Source organism: Lonchura striata, chromosome Z (assembly GCF_046129695.1).
Source record: "Lonchura striata isolate bLonStr1 chromosome Z, bLonStr1.mat, whole genome shotgun sequence".
NCBI classification, from domain to species: Eukaryota; Metazoa; Chordata; class Aves; order Passeriformes; family Estrildidae; genus Lonchura; species Lonchura striata.
Window position 1 is genome coordinate 56403988 of NC_134642.1, and position 18474 is coordinate 56422461.

Here is an 18474-nt window from a genome sequence, read left to right on the forward strand (position 1 = left end):
AATTTTTAGAGTGCTGTAACCCTAACCGAACCGGAACAGGAACACTATTCTCAAAATGCTGTTTCAATGAAAAGCTTGCTTCTTTATTTTTAGAAGTGAAAGGAGTTTCAAACATAAAATTACATGAGGTTTAATATAATGTGGTTAGGGGAAGTTCTTAGAGAATGTGATATGTATTTCTGCAATGTAGTTATATCTTTCATAAACTGCTGATTATCTTTATTGTTCTCTCACTCCCTTTTGCCTTGTAGCCGTCCTCAGAAGGTGTGTTTGTGTCCTTTCCTGCCTGTACATCCACTAAAGGTCTCCACCTGCTTGTATATAATTCAGCATCCAGCAGAGGTGAGTAAGGCTGTTTAACTATGGGATTTGAGCTATAATCCTAATGCAGTAAATGGCAGGCAGGAGGAAACAGCTGTGCTGTCAGTTCAGTCATGCTTCAACCCCAGCCATGAGCTGAGTACCATGCAGTGCCACAGCACTTGCCCCTCTGCCAGATGGGATGGGGATGAGAAGCAGTGGGAGAAAATGTAAAATTTTCTGTGAGAGAGATAAGAGCAATTTAATAAATTAAACAAAGTGAAATACAGGAGCAGTAGTACATCTATTGCTGCAACTAGTAATAATAATAACAGCAAGTGATGCAAGATACAGTGCTCACCACTTGCTGAGGCCCAGCCTATCCCTGAGCAGCAGTTGACAGGTCCTGACCATCCTCAGTTTAAATACTGGGCATGATATTCTATGTGTGACATGACCATGTTTAGCCAGTTCAAGTTGTCTGACCTGGACATGCTCCCTCAAGATTTCTTGTGCAACTCCTCACCGGCAGAGTGTGAGACACTTGAAAGTCCTTGGCTTAGATAAACACTAGTTAATGTACTGATGTTTTCGTTGTTGCTATCAACATTATTCTCATCCTGGATCTGAAACACAGCATTGTATCAACTACTGGAAAAAAATTAATTATATCCCATCCAAAACCAGGGCAATCATATAATGATTTTTCCTTTTAAACTTTATGACTGAATGCCAGTTCATCTGAGTTGCTATATTTGTTGTTCAGTTCTTCTGAATTATTGTATCTTCTGAAGTCACACCTTATTTCTGTAATGCATGCAAGATAGCTGTATAATCCTACTGGGACTGAAATCTACTTACCTTTGTACAAATTGTAAGAATGAAATAACATTATTATTAAGTAACATTAAATAAAATAAAGGCACATGGATGTGATTTGTGGGGTATCCTGTACAAGCCAAGAAGTTGGACTCGATGATCCTCATGGGTCCCTTCCAACTCAGCATATTCTGTGATTCTATGAACTGTGTCTCACAGAGGTGCTTAGAATTGATTGATGGAGAAATGTATTTTGATTACAGCAGTGCTCTTTTATTGATATTAGTGTTCTGTTAAAAATGTGAATTAAGCTATTCATCTTAGTGATGACCTTAGCTATTTCCTCAATGAAAAACTACAGTTCAGCTTCAGAACAGTATGTTTTGGTTTACCAATAGGAGGACATACATTGATGTTTTTCTCTTCAGTTGACAGTGGAGATGGATCATAAGGTGTTTAGAAATTGTACCACAGTTACATAGATCTGGGTAGATGGTGAATCTGCAAATTAGATTGTAGAATTCAGAACACTGTACTCTCATGGTCCAGCTGTTTGCTTGACATCACAGAGCTGCTCAGTCAACATGCAAAGAGTCATTTCCTGAAGGAATTTAAGCAGAACACAAAAAAATCCAATTTTAAAAAAAGTCTTCTCTCACAGGGAAATAAATCAGAAGCCATGACATGTTTGGGCCCTAAATGGGAAAACTGATTTTTAATGGACTGTGTATAATAGAAATCTTCCATGGTACTTCCTACTTCAAAAGTACCCACTGAAGTCAGTTGCTGGGACAAAGAAGTTTAAAAATATGCCAGAGACACTGAATTGGCATTTTAATTGTGTTGAATTTTCTGTTCATGGTGGAGAGTATTAGAAAAAGTCTGCAGATTTTTCTGTATTTATACAGCATTCCTGTGTCTGGAAGACTATCTACAATTTTTTATTATTTAGCAATCAGAACAGCTGTCTATTACAATGGGATGAGAGTTTTCCATTACTCTATATTTCATCATGATAATTCATAAACCAAACTGTCATTGGAAGACCACTGTGGTAACTACCCAACTATATGAGGGCCCTTAGCTTATCAGAGATAAGTCCTATTAAATAGTAGGAAACTAAGAACATCATACAGTGATCTTCAGAAGTGGTCACAGGTGGCGCTTTTGAGCACATAACTACAGAGGTGTACAGGACAAAAGGTAAGTTCCCTTTTCTTGTAGCTGCTCATGCTCAAAACCCAATCAGTCTTGAAGGCATATGGGCCTTTTGGACTGTATCTGATGCTTCAGTCTGCCATTGCATTACAGATACACCCTGAACAGTCAGTTTTAAAAATATCCCATTAAACTAACCAGGTAGAGAATATCTTTCCCCTGCTGCACATCATTCCTGTCATCCGACTTGTGCTTCATTGTTGGCTTTGGAAGTCTGCAGTGCATTGGACTAAGCCTTCAGCTATGATCTAATGGTGCTGTTGAGACTGGTAATGAGGGAAGGTAGTAATGTAGAAAGTCAGGAAAAACATTTACTGTGTTCTGATTAATGTGACTAATGTCTTCACATTCACACTATCCAGAGGCCAAGCACCTGTGCACATACCAGGTATTGTGAAAGGCAGAAGAATCACTTGTTGTAGAAGAGCAGATGACATGTGAGAAATTGTACTGTCAAACTTCCATTTTGCATAACAGCTACATGAATTATTTAGATTTTTATTTGTTGAAGAATCTGATGATAACACAACATTCCATGTTAAGGTGTAAATACTTGGTTTCAGATTGTGTTAGTGCACATCATAAGACTAATTTAAAAACTAAAAATATAGAAACCCAGCATCAGGACTAGTGCAAAGGTAATGAAATTATTTGCTCAGTCTGATTTTTTTTTTTTTGCATATATGTAAATATAAATATATACATATGTAAGTAAATAGAATAATTGTAATTTTTCCTTTTTTCTGCCTGCTGTTATGATCCATAGGCCAGTGGCATAGCTAGGTGTACAAGCCCCTTTTTGCCTTACCTTTGACTTTGATTAATCTTGAAGTGATTGCAAGTAGGATGTAGACCAAAATGTACTTCTCAAAACCTGAATGATGTGTGTAACTCAGGACAGAACCCCAAAGCATAGCAGAAGGTATCTGTTTAAGTTTCTTGTTCCCTGCCTTTCTTTCTGTAAGAATTTTCTATGTTAACCATCTAAGAAGAAAATTTAGCCCGTGTGTATTTAATGATTTTGTATATTGATCTAATCTAAGCCAGTAATTAGCTTTGAGTTGCTCATTATAATACCTCTTCCATATAGTATTTCTGAATGAGCAGTAAACAATGTGAGGGGGAAAGTCTTTCTGTTTGCCCCTAAAATTCATAAACAAATATGAAGGAAATATATACGTACTGACTTCAATAAATATTTCTATTAGTTTGAACTGTTGTTTCATTGTAGATGGATAATCAAAACTATCACAAACTCCCAGAAAATGCAAAAAATGCCAGTGCAAAAGTAAATTGTCTTGAGTCTGGAAGGGACTTAGCTTTTCACACTGCAGGTCTGAGAGATCTGTGCTCCTAGTGGTTGGACTACTGCTGAGCAGTGCTCACTCAGCATCAGGGGTGTGCCTCCAAGTCTGCTTTCAGAGGCCAGTAGCTTGGGGGTGGGCAACAGATCGGAGGGCACATATCCAGAACAGCTAAGCTGGGCTGACCAGGGGAATATTCCATACCATATGACAACACAGCTGCGAGAGGTGGGTGGCAAATGGCATCTCTCATTGAGGCTTGTGTAGGAACTGCTACATGTGCTGAAGCCCTATTTCCCAGGAAGTGGGTGCACTTTGCCTGCTGATAGGAAAAGGAGAATAAAATATATTTATTTTCCTTCTGCCCGTTGCTTCTGCCTATCAGATTTATTTACATCTTATTTCCCCATCCCATTCTGCTGAGAAGGAAGAGAGGCTGGTGGGCACCAAGAGGCCAACCAAAGTCAGCCTGCCATGTAAGTCCTTTAGTCCTATTTCTATCTATGTACTTTAGTAGTCACATAATGAATAAACAAAGAGTTGCAAATAACTATTATGCAGAAAATTGCAAATTACTATCTCCGAGGAGAACAAAGGAGAGTAACTTCTCCCTTTCAAACCAGTAAATATAAAATTGCTGGTATGATAATGTTACATACAGACTGGATAAATACAATTTTTTTAAATGAGGAAAATTAGTAACTAATAAAACATTTTTAATGTTAGTTTGATTCAGCTCTTAACTTTCTGTTCTCAATTCCTTTCTGCCTTGCATTTTATATTTTAGCTTCCTATTTATTTAGCTTCCATTTTTTTTAGATTGGAAAATTCTATTTCCTGTGTTAGTAAGAGAATGTATTTGTTTGATAGGAAAGGTAATTCTCAAGTAGGGATATGACATTGCAAGGAGCAGTTGAATAACTTTCTCCTGACTGATGACAACTCTTTTGGTTTTGCTTATCAGAGATATATAGTTGATTTTCTTCCAGTTCCTTTATTACCACTTCTTAAATTCTTATAAAGCAGGGAGGCCTCTGACTGCTGAATTGGAATGTTATTTAATTATGACAAAATAAAAACAAATTATACTGTACCACTGTTGATGGCTTATTCTGAGGTAGAAGAAATTGATGGCAGTTTGAACTATGTTTCTCCCTCCCATTGCTGGCACTTCACTCCCAAGTTACTTTGATCATTGTCTGTCCCTAGAAGACATCATGCTGCTGCTGCCTTGAAAAAGGATGGTGGATGTAGTCGGACAGCTACTTCTTCAATTCCATGATGTTTTGTTTGTAGAGGATCAGGAGATAAGGTTCAGAAAAAGCAAAATTAATAAAAAATTTAGGCAACAGTAATAAGTCTTCAGAAAACTATTTTAACAGTACTTTGGTAGCAAGACAATGTGAGAATGCAGACAGCTGCACATTGGTATTTGTGGAAGCAATATATGCCCAGAATGAGTTAAGCAGGGCCTCATGTTCAGAAATACTCTGTTGTTGAAATAGGGCTCTTAAATTAAAAGGTAAACCAAACCCTTCACCCCTACCTCTGGGGTTCATTAGTTAATGCCATTTAGGGACTGATGTTTGAATGTTCATTGTCTGAATCATCCGACATTCAGGTTGAGAATATTGTAAGAACTTATTTGTCTTACTGGGTTTAAGGCTTTCATGATCCTTACCTGACATTTAGTGTCTTGCCTCCTGCTAGATTCAGCTAATAACCTTCCTTTGTTCATCTTATGACTAATAAAGAAACTGGAACTTCCATTTTTGGTGTTGGCTTGCTGTCTTCACTATGGGCAAGATAAAACTATATGTCTGCTTCCTTGATAGGAAAACAAAATCTGACATCACACAAACTGAAGCTCAAATTGTACTAATTATTGTCTAGACAAAAGTTCATTGCCAGCTCTGCTAAATAAAGCACAGAAATATATTGCTCTTTTTTAGGAGTAGATAGTTTGCTTCAGCTGTTATTACTTCCTCTTCCTTAATTTTCTGAAGTCCTGCTTCAACACAGCTCTCTTTAGTCCTCTTTGAGAAATGAAAAGCCTCTGCTCTCCACCCAGGTGTGTTGGTCAATCTTCCTCACCTGTGGAACAAAGGTGTATTCAGGTGCCTGGTCACCCCAGCTTGAATGGCATGAGACAAAAGTCATCATGGCAGTGTAGGTGTCATTGTCTAGGTTACTCTGAAATGAAGTGACAGCAGAATGTTTGCATTTCACACTGTCTCTTCTTGCAAGAGATTGTTTTTTTTTAGTATCTGTGGAAATTGAGCTCTACCCTAGTTTTCTACTGATCCTGATACTATTTCATTAATGCTAATGCTTTTTTTTTGCCCACTATTTATTATTCTGTGATTTTCTCTGAAGTTTTGTTACTGTTTTTTATACTGATAGCCTAGTTCAAATTTATGATGTTGATCATAGATTAGTTGAGACTGAGTTCAATATTGTCAATCAAAACAATACAATTTGAAGCATCAAGACTGGGGGTTTTTGTCCGGAAGATTTTTGCCTTGTTACCTGCTGAAATTTTTTCTCTGTCTGCAGTCAACAGTATTTGATAGATTCATAGAAGCCTTTCATGATTTTATTCCAAAGTAACTTTTATTTTTTTACAGGAAAGTCGAGTGTTAAGAACAGTACCTTTGCTAGCAGCTTGTCTTCCTCCAGACAAATGTAAAATTTTGGTTGGTCGACGTTTTAACGAAGACAGGTGAGCAGGATTGCCTGTGCATTTTCTGGTTCTCTGTAAGTTATAGGAATATATCTTTCAGTGTCCTTTTAAATAGCCTACAGCACTCTTAATTTTTATTTCAACTGTGCACACTCACTTTTGATAATAGCTTCTGATTTCCAAAGATAGTCAGAAGCACTTGATATTCTTCCTTTAGGTTACAGTTTCAGTTCTGTGCTCTTGGAGTGTTCAGATGGCTACTTTCAAACTCTTATATGTTTCCAGTTCTGTTCTTTCCTAGTACTATTCTATTTTGTTCTTTTTTGATTTACTTTATCTGACTAACCATTTGGTGTCACTGAAGTAAAACTAACAGTTTTTACTCAAGTGTGAGAAATTGAGAAAGTACCCTCATGGTGAGAAACTCTTTAAAATTAAAAAAAAATACATTCACTTTTTCTTAACCTTAAAATTAATTAGAAGAAAACAGCTCTCAGAATTTTTTAAATTATTTTTTTTACATTATTTTTTTTTTCTAATATTCTGAGACATAGGAAAATATTGCCTTCCCATATAGCATCTTTAATCTTGATTAGATGAAGCTAAATCTTACAAACAAGGTCTTGGTGCAAAGCCAGTAAAGTTTTACTGCACACATTTTCAGTAAAGCAAATAGAAATTATGAGTACTTACAAAGGAAATTAATTGTTGATTGAGTTGGATCCTTAGAGGAAATTCTCTGTAGAGTTCAGTGTACAAAAATGTTGGAAGGAAATACAGAATGAGGCTTGCACATCTTTGTGCTGCCTGTGTATTAACTAGAAAACATTAAAAATACCTTGCTTTTCTTTCAGTATTCTATGATAACTCTAATAATTATCTCAATGATTTTAAGCTGCAGGGAGATTTTACTCCCTTCTTATTAAACCTGAAAATGAAATTTTCAAATTGATACGCATCAGGTAGAACACTGTCAATACAGTCTGCCCCTAGTAAATATTTGAATCCTTTTAAATTGATGTTTACAATATTAAAGCTGCTTCAAGTTTGAATCCCGAGGTGTTTCTCTAAACTAGAGGATTGTCTTTAGGTCAAAACCTCTTGTGGAACATCTCAGCCTCAAATTCTGTTAGACTTTGTTGCCATAAACCATGCCGGAGGTGGTGATAGAAATGAACATTTTCATTAGGTTAATACGGATTTTTGTGATCTGTGTTACCCAGGTGTGGGGCTAAAATGTAACACTTTCAGCATCTGTAGTGCCTGCTTTGTACTGTACATGTGAGACTGTAAAAATTGGGAGTGCACAGTTACTGAGTTTATGTCTACCTTCTTGGGAAGAGGAAGGAAGAGTGATGGATAAGAGTTAACTTTCCAGCTTTACAATGTGTTATTGCTACATGTTTTTTCTTCATAGCTATAAATAAATTCAGTTAATGTTTTAAGCAATATTCCTTCCTTGTAAAAACAAAGGAACAGGCACTTTGCAGACTTGTAGAAACATCTCAGTGTTTACTGTAAATGGAAAGGGCTGTACTGGTCCTTAATCTTCTCTTAGGCTGAAAGTCCTTGCTGAAGTATCTTGTGAGACTTCTAAAACCTCACAAATTGCAGTGCTTCATCTTACATTTTTTGCCACATCAAACTAAACAGGATTTGTTTGTTTTCTAGATTTCTTAAAAGCCATGCTGTCTTTAAGCAGTTTGGTACCTACTGTACAGGCAACTTAATCAACCTTGACCCCTGTCAGGGCAAGACTTCTGTCTTTTTTACTTTCAAGAAATAAGTTATTACAGAATGCTTGCTAGTATATTGTAGAAGTATCATTGGTTTGAAGCACACTAAGGCTTCAAATTTGTTGATGCATTGCTTTCTGTTGTTACCTGACATTATTTGTGTCCTTCTCTGCTGCCACTGGGAGTGCATGGTTTGGAAGGGTATAAGCCAGTAAAACTCAAAATCTCTGCTGACCTTGTGTGTGGACAGTGACCTTGTCACTGACCTTGTGTGTGGGCAGTGCCTGGAGATGGAGGCATGATGTGGTGCCCACATTCTTTTCTCTGCATGCATGTAGAACCCTACATGTGTCAGACTTGGCCAAGTGATAACCTGGATGGTTTCCCATATTCTTATAAATATTCATAATAGAATGGTAGTGGAAATATTTGTATTATTTTAGAGCATCCAGCAGCTCTTGGCAACAGCTCTGAAAACTCAGGACAGTTCAATACAACCTTTGTGAGCATAAGTAATTATGGATTATGGTCATTATGGATTTGAGTGAAACCTAAGCCATATGCAGCAGCAGATTTTCTTTGGAAGTCTCCAGCACAGCAGTGCCACAGCTCTAGCAGTGGCATGCCAAGCAGCAAACTAACAGTGGTGAATCTGGAGCTGTCAGAAGTCTGCTTTTAAGGGCCAGTGTACGTACCATCTTAGCTGGGTAGCTCTCAGTGCCCATCACTTAAAGGGGAAGGCATGTTTGCTGTCTAAGTGTATCTTGGTTATTTTTCCAATGCTTTGTAATCAGCATCCAAAATGTATGAAGAGAACAAAGGGATTTTATAACAAGCTCCAGAATTGGGTCCTACGGAATAATTGGCATGACCTGAATGAAAGTGTAACATTTAGATGTCCAATGGTTATGACAGTAAGACTGAAAAATCAGGATCTTATTCTTGATTTGCCTATATTGCAGAAAAGCTGAAGAACCAAGTTTGGAAAGTCTTTCTACAACTTGGTATCTTCAACATATATTGACACCATAATGGTAGAGATGAGAAGGGATTAATCTAGTTTTTTAAGAGCCAGTATGTGATTTTTTTCCTAGTTTTCTCTGTTCTTCCTGCAATCTGGCATTTTAATTCTAATGGAAATATGAGGTGTGTGCATGGTGACTTGGCTTATCAGACAGCGTTTCTCAAATGAAAGACCAGTTCCATCAGTTATCTAAATTTTTTAACACCAAATAGTCAAAGACTTAAACTCTGACATTTTTTGTGATATTGATTATATTAATATCAGATACTGGGATTTCTTTGATGTACTAAAATGATTAAGCTAGAAGTGAACAGTTTGGCATGAGTACTTAGAGCATGGTGGTATTGTAAAAATAACACATTTGCGAGTTGTTAATATTTGCTGTTTTCTTTTCCTTCAATAAAAATGGAATATTATTGTTAATACACATGATATTGTGAGCAAAGGAAGTTGAAATATACAAAAGTGTGGGGGAGAACAGAGGGGTAGCTAAGGCATCTGTTGTCTCAAGTCAGTAAAGTGATTACTTGTTCCTGAATACAAAGTTAAGGTATAATTTACATAGCTGGATATACACTGTATAGTATGGTTTTCTGAAACTGCATTACAAAATCCTTTATACTAGAAGGATGTGTATTAAAATGCTTTCTACAAAGATACAGAACTTCAAAAAAGTGAAGTGTAGTAATATGGGCAAAAAAAGTGCTAATGTCTTTTCCCTGCATTGTTTGTAGACTTGTACAACTACAATACATTAAAGCAGTATATTTGCTATTCACTATAGAAATGTTAGGGCAAAAAACAGTTATTGTCTCTTATACATTAATAAAATACAATTTATTGGATTAATGCTCTTTTTAGGCTACTAATAAAAATTTGTAGGCAATTGTTTTTGTATAATAACACTGTTGTACTCAGGAGTAATTCTGGGCACATATTGAACAGAGATAACAACTGTATCTAATATCTAATTTGTCAAAAATTTGAATTATTTTGGTACCAGACTTTTATAAACAACCTTGTCACTATAGTTTTTAAGTTTCGTTTTATATTTTGTGACTATTTGGATGGGATAATTTTGCCTTTATTTTATTTTCCTGGAAAGGTAATATAATTCTCAAGCCTCCCTCCTTGCAAATATTCACACTTTGGTGATTCTGGATGCTGTGATAAAATTATAGATTCTAATGAAGGAACACTTACAAGACACCAGATGCAAATATTTCTACATCCACCACTTTGTTACTTAGGACAGTGTGGAAGAATTACAAATTTATCTGCTTTGCTCTCTGAAATCAAACCACATAAAGTGCTGGTTCTGCACCTGGGATGGGGTAGCTCTGGCTGTGTGTGTAGACTGGGGAATGAGGTGCTCGAAAGCAGCAATGTGAAAAGGGACCTGGGGGTCCTGGTTGATGGCAAGTTGAACATGAATCAGCAGTGCCCTGGCAGCCAGGAGAGCCAGCCCTGTCCTGGGGAGCATCAGGACAGCATTGCCATTGGGCAGGGGAGGATATTGTCCTGATCTGCTCTGCACTGGGGCAGCCTCAATTTGTATATTGTGTGCAGATTTGGTCACCACAATATAAATGACATTGAGCAGTTAGAGAGCAATGAAGGTGGTGAAAGGCCTCAAGGGGAAGCCATGTGAGGAGTGTCTGAGGTCACTTGGTCTGTTCAGCTTGGAGAAGAAGAGACTGAGGGGAGACCTCACTACAGTTACAACTTCTTGTGAGGGAAAGAGGAGGGAAAGATACTGATCTCTTCTTTCTTGTGACCAGCAACAGAACCCAGGGGAATGGCCTGAAGTTGTGCCAGGGGATATTTAGGTTGGATACCAGGATAAGGCTTTTCATCCTGAGAGCTCTTGGGCCCTGGAACAGGCTCCCAAAGGAAGTGGTCACAGCACCAAGTCTGTCTGAGTTCAATAAGCATTCGGTCAATACTCTCAGGTGCATGATGGTGTCCTCTTGCGGTGTCCTGAGCAGGGACAGGAATTGAGTCAATGATCCTTGTGGGTCCCTTACAATTCTGCATATTCTATGATGTTACGGTTCTGTGATTCTATGAAATACTAGTATATTTGCCAGCCCTCCTGTAGTTCAGTAGTTTAGATCAGAAGTTAAATGGACCACTCGGGAGATTTTGTAGTTTCACTTTCAAAGTAATAAAATGCAACTTATTTCTGTTGATTTTGTAAAGCTGTTCAAGGTAGTTATGTACAACAGATAGGGCACTTTCTAGTGCTTCTTCACATAGAATAATTCTTACTATATCAAATATCAACTAATGTAAAACTGTTTACAGGTTGTGTTTCTTTATTCAGGTAACTTTTTTGTGAGCTTTTTTGTGTGCTTTGCTGTCATGCTATCAAACTAAATGAATGCATTTTTGCCCCTTGCCTCAATCAAGAAGGACTAGATGCAGGCAGAGATCTTCAGGCTGTCACAACTTTTGTCATTCTGTGTGTGAAAGTAATTCGTTATTTTATTTTTCAGGTATTATTTTTCAGCTGGTTAACTGAACATGTGTTAATTTCCATCCAAAACTGTAGTTTACCATATCAAATTTCAGATTCTCAATATAATTTAAATAACATTCTCTCTGGCTATTTTTAATTTGCGTACTATAGACTTCAGCTTTGCAGTAAGTCCAGAACAGTTCCTTTCTGCTGATCCCTCCTCCTCGCATTTTCTCACTCCCTCAGTGTGTGTGCTCTCCCCAGGCTGCAGCACCATTCTGGGCATATTCACAGGGAACACAATAACTCTTTCAGCTTCCTTACTACCAAAACCTTGACAGCCTGTATGACATATGGTAAGACTTCACTCTGTACAGCTAACTGAAAAGAGGTTGTAGTGAGGTGAGTGTTGGTTTCTTCTCTGAACTAACAAGCAACAGACAAAGAAATGACTCCTGAGATGTGTTTCAATGAGAGGTTTAGATTGGAAAATTTCCTCAGCAAAAGGACTGCCAGGCAGTGGAACAAGCTGCCCAGGAAAGTGGTTGACTCACCATCCTGGAAGTGTTTAAAAGACTTGTAGATAAAGAGTTTGGGGATATGGTTTAGTGGTGGACATTGCAGTGTTAAGGATCCAGTTGGACTTGATTGTCTTTGAGGTCCTTTCCAATGTAAACGGTTCTATGATTATCAATGTGTTATTGTTTCTGTTCTTAAAGATTATGCTTTACATACAAAGAAAGTAGATAAACTATAAAAAAGTAGATTAAACAGAGGCAATCTTGCTGGATATCTCTTATGCTACAGTCCTGATCCTGAGAGCTTCTTTCTGAATGTAGAAATGACAGAGGATAGTTACCTTTTTTTAAATCCATGTTATTACCTGATGGAAATTACTACCTTACAGGAATTTTGCCAGTTCACAGTCTTCCAAGCATAGGAGTACTGAGGGAGGCAGAGGCACCTGCCTATAATGAAGGTGAGATAGTAAAAATTATAAGAAAAACTGAGAAGTCCTCATTAACCTGATAGTTTTCTACAGATAATACATTAGCATCTATTCTTTATTAGTAGTATTATTTGCTAGTAAATGTCAGTGTTATATTTTTAAAATTGGAATGCTTGCCTTTCACACTGGATCCATGTTGAATTAAAACCATCTAGAGAGTTTGAGAGCAGCTGAGTAGATATGTAATGAAAATGTATATGATACAAAAATGGGATTATGTTTAAATTACACATTTCAAGAGCATGCATCCCAGAAATAAAGAAATGCTACTGAAGTACAATCATGAGAATGCATGAATCTTTTGTGACAAAGCGGTTCGATATTCAGACATGAATGAAATATCTGAATAGTTCTGCTTAGCAGAGATTGTTTTTGTGCTAAATGGATTATAAAAGCCTGCAATACCTGCTGCAGACCAAAACTAAAGCTGTTTTGTAAGAGAAGCAAGTATTGTAAGTATTTATCTTATGGAGCTCAAGGCCATAGTTGTATCTTACAGCATAACTTTTAAATAGATCATCTGTTTGAACTTTATGTTGGCTGCTGGCCATGTCAAGCAGACAAAAAAATTTGTATTGATGTATTTATAGAAAGAGAAAATTACTATCTTCAGATTGATGTTAGTTTTCATTGTTGCAATAAAAATCTTGGATTGAAGTAAATTACTACAGCTGTAAATTATACAAATTGTTTTTTCTTGGGAATTCCAACATTTTCTGAAGTCTGAAAATCTGCAAGTACTGCAAAGTGCCAATGGAAGTATTGGAAATGTCATTGTGTCTGTATAAAGGATTTTTTTTCAGTATAGTCTTTCTAGTGAATATTCCTTCAATTTCTTGATGTCATTCTGTTTTGAGGATAAGAGCAGCTAAGGGCCATCATTGGCTGTTGATATTCATTACATATGTACTATAGAATTACAGAATACCAGCATGGAAGGCGACTTCAAGGATCATCTGGTCTGAAATTTTTTAGCAAAAACACAGTCTAGACAGGATGGTTAAATCTTACATGTCCAGTGTTGGGGAAGTCATGGAAGTAACATTTGGTGGGAATTAAAGGTATGGAAGGACTAGGAAGAGGAAAGACTAGGAGAGTTGAGATTGTTCATCCTGGAAAGGAGATGAGCTAATTGCAACCTTCTAGTACAGGAATGGAGCCTACCAGATGGATGGAGAGAGACGATTTACGAAGACATTTAGTGACAGAACAAGGAGGAATGGATTCAAAGTGAAAGAAAGTAGGTTTAGATTAAAAATTAAGAAGTTCTTTACTTCTGGAGTGGTGAGGCACTGGGAAAGACTGCCCAGAGAAGCTGTGGATGCCCTGTCGTGATATGTTCAAGGCCGGTTGGATGGGGCTCTGAGCAGCCTGGTCTAGTGGGAGGTGTTGTGGCAAGGAGGTTGGACTGGGATGATGTTTCAGGTCCCTTCCAACCAAGCCATGCTATGATTTTGTGATGATTCTATGATCCTTGGATGAGTATGCATTGAAAACCATTGTTTTCAGTGTATTGTCCACTAAAACATCAGTTGTGGTGTTCGTAATTTGAACTTAAAAAGCTTCATAATCAATACAGATTTGGAATAGTTTTAAGAATTCCTTTTTTTTTAATCCTCTAAGAGGAGTTAAAATCTCTTCTGCCTCAGAATTAGGACAGTCCTGCTCTTTGGAAATGTGGTTTCTCAAGGTAAACATGAAAATAATAACCAGTTTTTTAGGTTTAAGCCTTGCATATTAGATACTGTGTAATGGGAAAAGCCCCTTGCTTTTGATTTTATGTAACAAGACTGGTGGTTAAACTAAAATGATACCAAATTACTATAATGTAAGTAAGGCTTAAAAAAATAGTGGGCAGAGAAGTTTCCAGGTACTTCTGTTTGCCACAGACTTATCTTACAGATTTCGAGTTTCTATTTACAATTATTTTCCTGTTAATTTGGGAAAGACAGGTCATTATGTTTTGTTTTTGTTTATTTGTTTGTGTGTTTGTTCTTTGTAATAAATGATGACAGGAAAGAAACATTGAATCAGTTTGAAACAAACTGTTGAATCAGTTTGGACTGTTTGCTGGAGGGAGGAGGCTGGCAGTGAGGGTGGTCAGGTGGTGGAATACTATCTCCAGGCTTACTCATTCCACATTCATTCATGTACATCCTGTATGGTCCCATTTGAGTCTTAATCTCAGGATCTCAATGTCTTGGACTTCTGTCTGAATTTAACATCTCAAAATTGTTTTTTTTCACATGCTTCCTCAGAGAGTGGTAATGGAATCCAGGTTTAAGTACACCTCATGTGTATAAACTCAAAATTCATTCTGAACCATTTCTTTCTTCCCTAGTCCTCCTCACTCTTACCAATGCTTCCCCCTGCAAGTACACATTATTCTTGCTTGATTTTTGGAGAAGTGGTGCAGGTTCCTGGTTCCTGAAACTTAAAAGCTCCAGGTGGCAGTGACAATAGGAATTTCTCAGTGTGAACTTAGGTATTTACAGTATGCCTGTGTTTGTGTCCATGATCTTGCACCTAGTGGGTCTTGATAGGTATCATGAAGAGCCCACTTTATGTGCTGGCTATTGTTAATCCCATTCTGATATACCTGAGGTGTGCTGGCTTCTCTTTCCACTTCACATGGTGTTTCAACTGCATGTAGCTCTTCTCATCTTACCAAATCAGTTACACCTTATAACCACTGAGGTACTATGTAGAATTAATTTCTTATTTGATGTCACATACTTTGGACAGTCAATCCTTGCTTTATATTTCTTCATGCTTTCTGATTGAGGTGAGACTGAAGACTGAGAAATGAGTTTCAGACAAGTACTGCAGCCTTTATTGCACGACTAGACTTTTCTTGGGTTCTCCCCTACCAGTCTGCTTGACTGCTCCATTCTGGTGAGACCCCATGTGGAGTACTGTGTCCAGCCCTGGACCCTCAACACAGAAAAGATATGGGCCATGGACATGTTGGAATGAGTCCAGAGGAAGGCCATGAAGATGATCAGAGGGCTGAACACATCTCTTATGGGAAAGGCTGAGAGTTAGAATTCTTCAGTCTGGAGAAGAGAAGGCTCCAAGGGAGACCTTATAGAAGCCTTTTGGTACCTAAAGGGGGTTTCAAGAAAGCTGGAGAGGGACTTTTGCAAGGTCTAGAACAAGGGAAATGGTTTTAAACTGTCAGTAGTAGGTTTAGATTAGATACTAGGAATAAATTGTTTACCCTTATGGGAGTGAGGCATGGAAGCAGGTTGCTTACTTATGGCTTTGTTGGTCCCACGTTTGGCCTTCCCGTGGGGGCTCTCCTGACAGGGGAAACCCTCCTGGAGCAGTTTTGTATCAGGAAAGGGAGATGCACTGGACTTTTTTGGTCTTCAGCTTCTTGTTTTATTGTTATCTTATCAAAACTTCAGCACACTATCTGCACCAGACCTTGCATACATGAAAACAGCACAAAAATGGCTAACAATCTCATGTTACAAGGCCTTTTAAGCCTCATCAAAAACTAAGTTGCCCAATTAGGAAGTGACACCTAGATTATTTTCCCTTGTAACCCAATAACAGACCCCGAAAGACCCATAATGCAGATTTTTCTACCCAATTACAAGATACCAGCTAAACCCATGAAGAAAGAAGAAGGAAGATAAAGGAACACAGGACAACACCCTATACCCTCTATCTTGTCCCCATCTACAAAATGCTAAAAATCCTAAAACCTAAATTTCTCACCCAAGTGACATACTATACTACTCTCTATAATCTATTTCACAGTTTTGTGGTCTCTGAAGAAGGCTTTGGAGGCCTTCTCCATGAATGAGGGTCAAAGTCAGTGCTTCCCTGGGAGTCAGAACCCTTCAGGGTGGACAGAAATATTCCCCTTGCCCTAGGTTTCCAAACTTATTGAAACTGTGGCTGTCCTATCCTTGGAGTGTTCAGGCCAGACTAGTTTATGCTTGGCTTTTGAGATCTGGAGTTCTATTTAAATGACAATGTCTTTCACAGGTTTTTATAGACTAAGACAGTGGTGTCCTGCAAAAACTTCAGGAGTTTCCATGTACATTAACTGTACACTTAATAGACAATTGTTACTCCTGTGGTACCATTGACAAACGTAGAAGGCAACAGGAAGGAAGAAGAGAGTGTAAAAGTATGGGAACTATAACTGTGCCAGTTAGTTTAAGTAGTAATTAAAACAAAACCCAAACCAATGGAAATTATAACATTCTCAAAAGTGTCCTATAGGTGTGGACCATTAATTGCTAATATGCTGCATATATAGAAGGATAAAAATGGGATAATTGCAGTAACTTTATGCCAAGTGTTTGAACAAATTTTTCTAGAATATGTGTATTAAATTCTGGTAAAGAATTCAAAATGTCTTCGGCTCCACTACTCATTAGAGTAGTGATTAAGCATTGGAAAATATATGACATACTGCTTTATTCAGCTTTCATTGGTCACTTTTGTGGGATTTTTTGACTTCTCCACTTAGAAGCTGGGGAAAACCAACAACTTCTGAAGTGTTGGAAGGTGAAGGTGATAGATGAGAAAGAGGCATTCTAAGTAAAATATGGTGGAGATGAGTGGGAGCTAAGATTTGAAAGTATGTGTATGTCATGAATACTTTCAATAATTAATTTAATTTTGTTCTTTCTGTGCATTGAAGGTATCCTGAATTAGCAACTGTGTGTAGAAATCCCAAAACTCTAATTTTGTATCCTGGAGCCGAAGCAACCAATTTGGAAGAAGTTGCAGTGATGTCTTCTAGTCCATCTGTTATGATTATCATTGATGGAACATGGAGTCAGGCTAAAGATATATTTTACAAAAATTCTCTCTTCCGCCTTCCGAAGCAGGTGAGTTATAAATTGTAAAATAAAAATTCAAACTTTGTCTAATAGCTGCTTCATTATGATCAGTCAGAAGGGAGTGGTTTTCTGAGGATGAAATCAGCTAACAAGAGAAGACAGCTTGAGCAATTATTTAAGCAATCTGTAAGATTGTAAAGATGATTCTAAATATTGAGGTTTCTACTTTCTCACTTGAAATTTACTTTTGTTTGTTTTTGAGTTAGTGTATGTAACTTCATAGTGAATAATTGTTTTGCAAGATTAAAAACTAATTTGTGTAGAAAATTTTAGTATCTTGTTTAAGATGTTGGAATATATAGATTGAGTGCCGAAACAGGAAAGCTGAAAGGTGAATTTTCATCCTATTAGAAAATGGTCACATCCCTCTCATATGTGGTCTCCACAGTATTAAAAGTTCTGTCTCAGGTAACGTGTTACAAATACTGTCCATTTGACTGTGTGAAGAATTTTGTGTCTAGATCTTAAGTATTTTCATCAGACTAGGATTCTTTGTCTACATTTAATTTTTTGCTAAAGCTGCAATTTTTATTCAGGGATAAAACTGAAAGTGCATTTTAGAAAAATTATTAATATCAACAGGTTTACTAATGGAAAACATAATTCCCTTCATCATTGGATTATAGTTAGTATCTCTGGGACTTTTAAATTGTTTATTTTATTAAAATAATGGACAGCAAACTTATGGACCATTTTACATACAAGTAATGCTTTTAAAAGTATTAAAAGTATTGCCTAAGGCAAATTGGAGCTGATAAAGACTTTGAAGTGATAGAGCAAGTAAAAATGATGTAATGAAAATGTGCTGAGATAGTATACCAAAAAACTATTGGAAAATTGAGCAGTAGTGTTGACTATAATGCATGAAATCTTATTTAACAAAATTAATAAATATATAAATAATTTATATTTTAAAAATCCATGATACCCAGTTTGTTACTTTAATTAACATTTATTTTACTATTGCATTAGATTTCACCAAGTTATTAAGATGTATGTGTGCACTATAAGAAATGAAAAAAAAAATTCATGTTTACAAACAAATATGTTCCTAT

General features: G+C 37.0%; 1 protein-coding gene across 5 annotated transcripts in view; it reads left to right on the forward strand.

Annotated features, from left to right (window-relative positions):
- The window catches only part of DTWD2 (DTW motif tRNA-uridine aminocarboxypropyltransferase 2), a 98863-nt gene that overhangs the window by 21657 nt on the left and 58732 nt on the right, over positions 1-18474 (forward strand). For all 5 annotated transcript variants that reach the window (XM_077790263.1, XM_077790266.1, XM_031507506.2 and 2 more), the window contains exons 2-4: positions 252-342; positions 6269-6363; positions 17218-17407. In XM_077790263.1, the coding sequence (XP_077646389.1) occupies positions 252-342; positions 6269-6363; positions 17218-17407 (376 nt within the window). The remainder of the gene's footprint in view (positions 1-251; positions 343-6268; positions 6364-17217; positions 17408-18474) is intronic.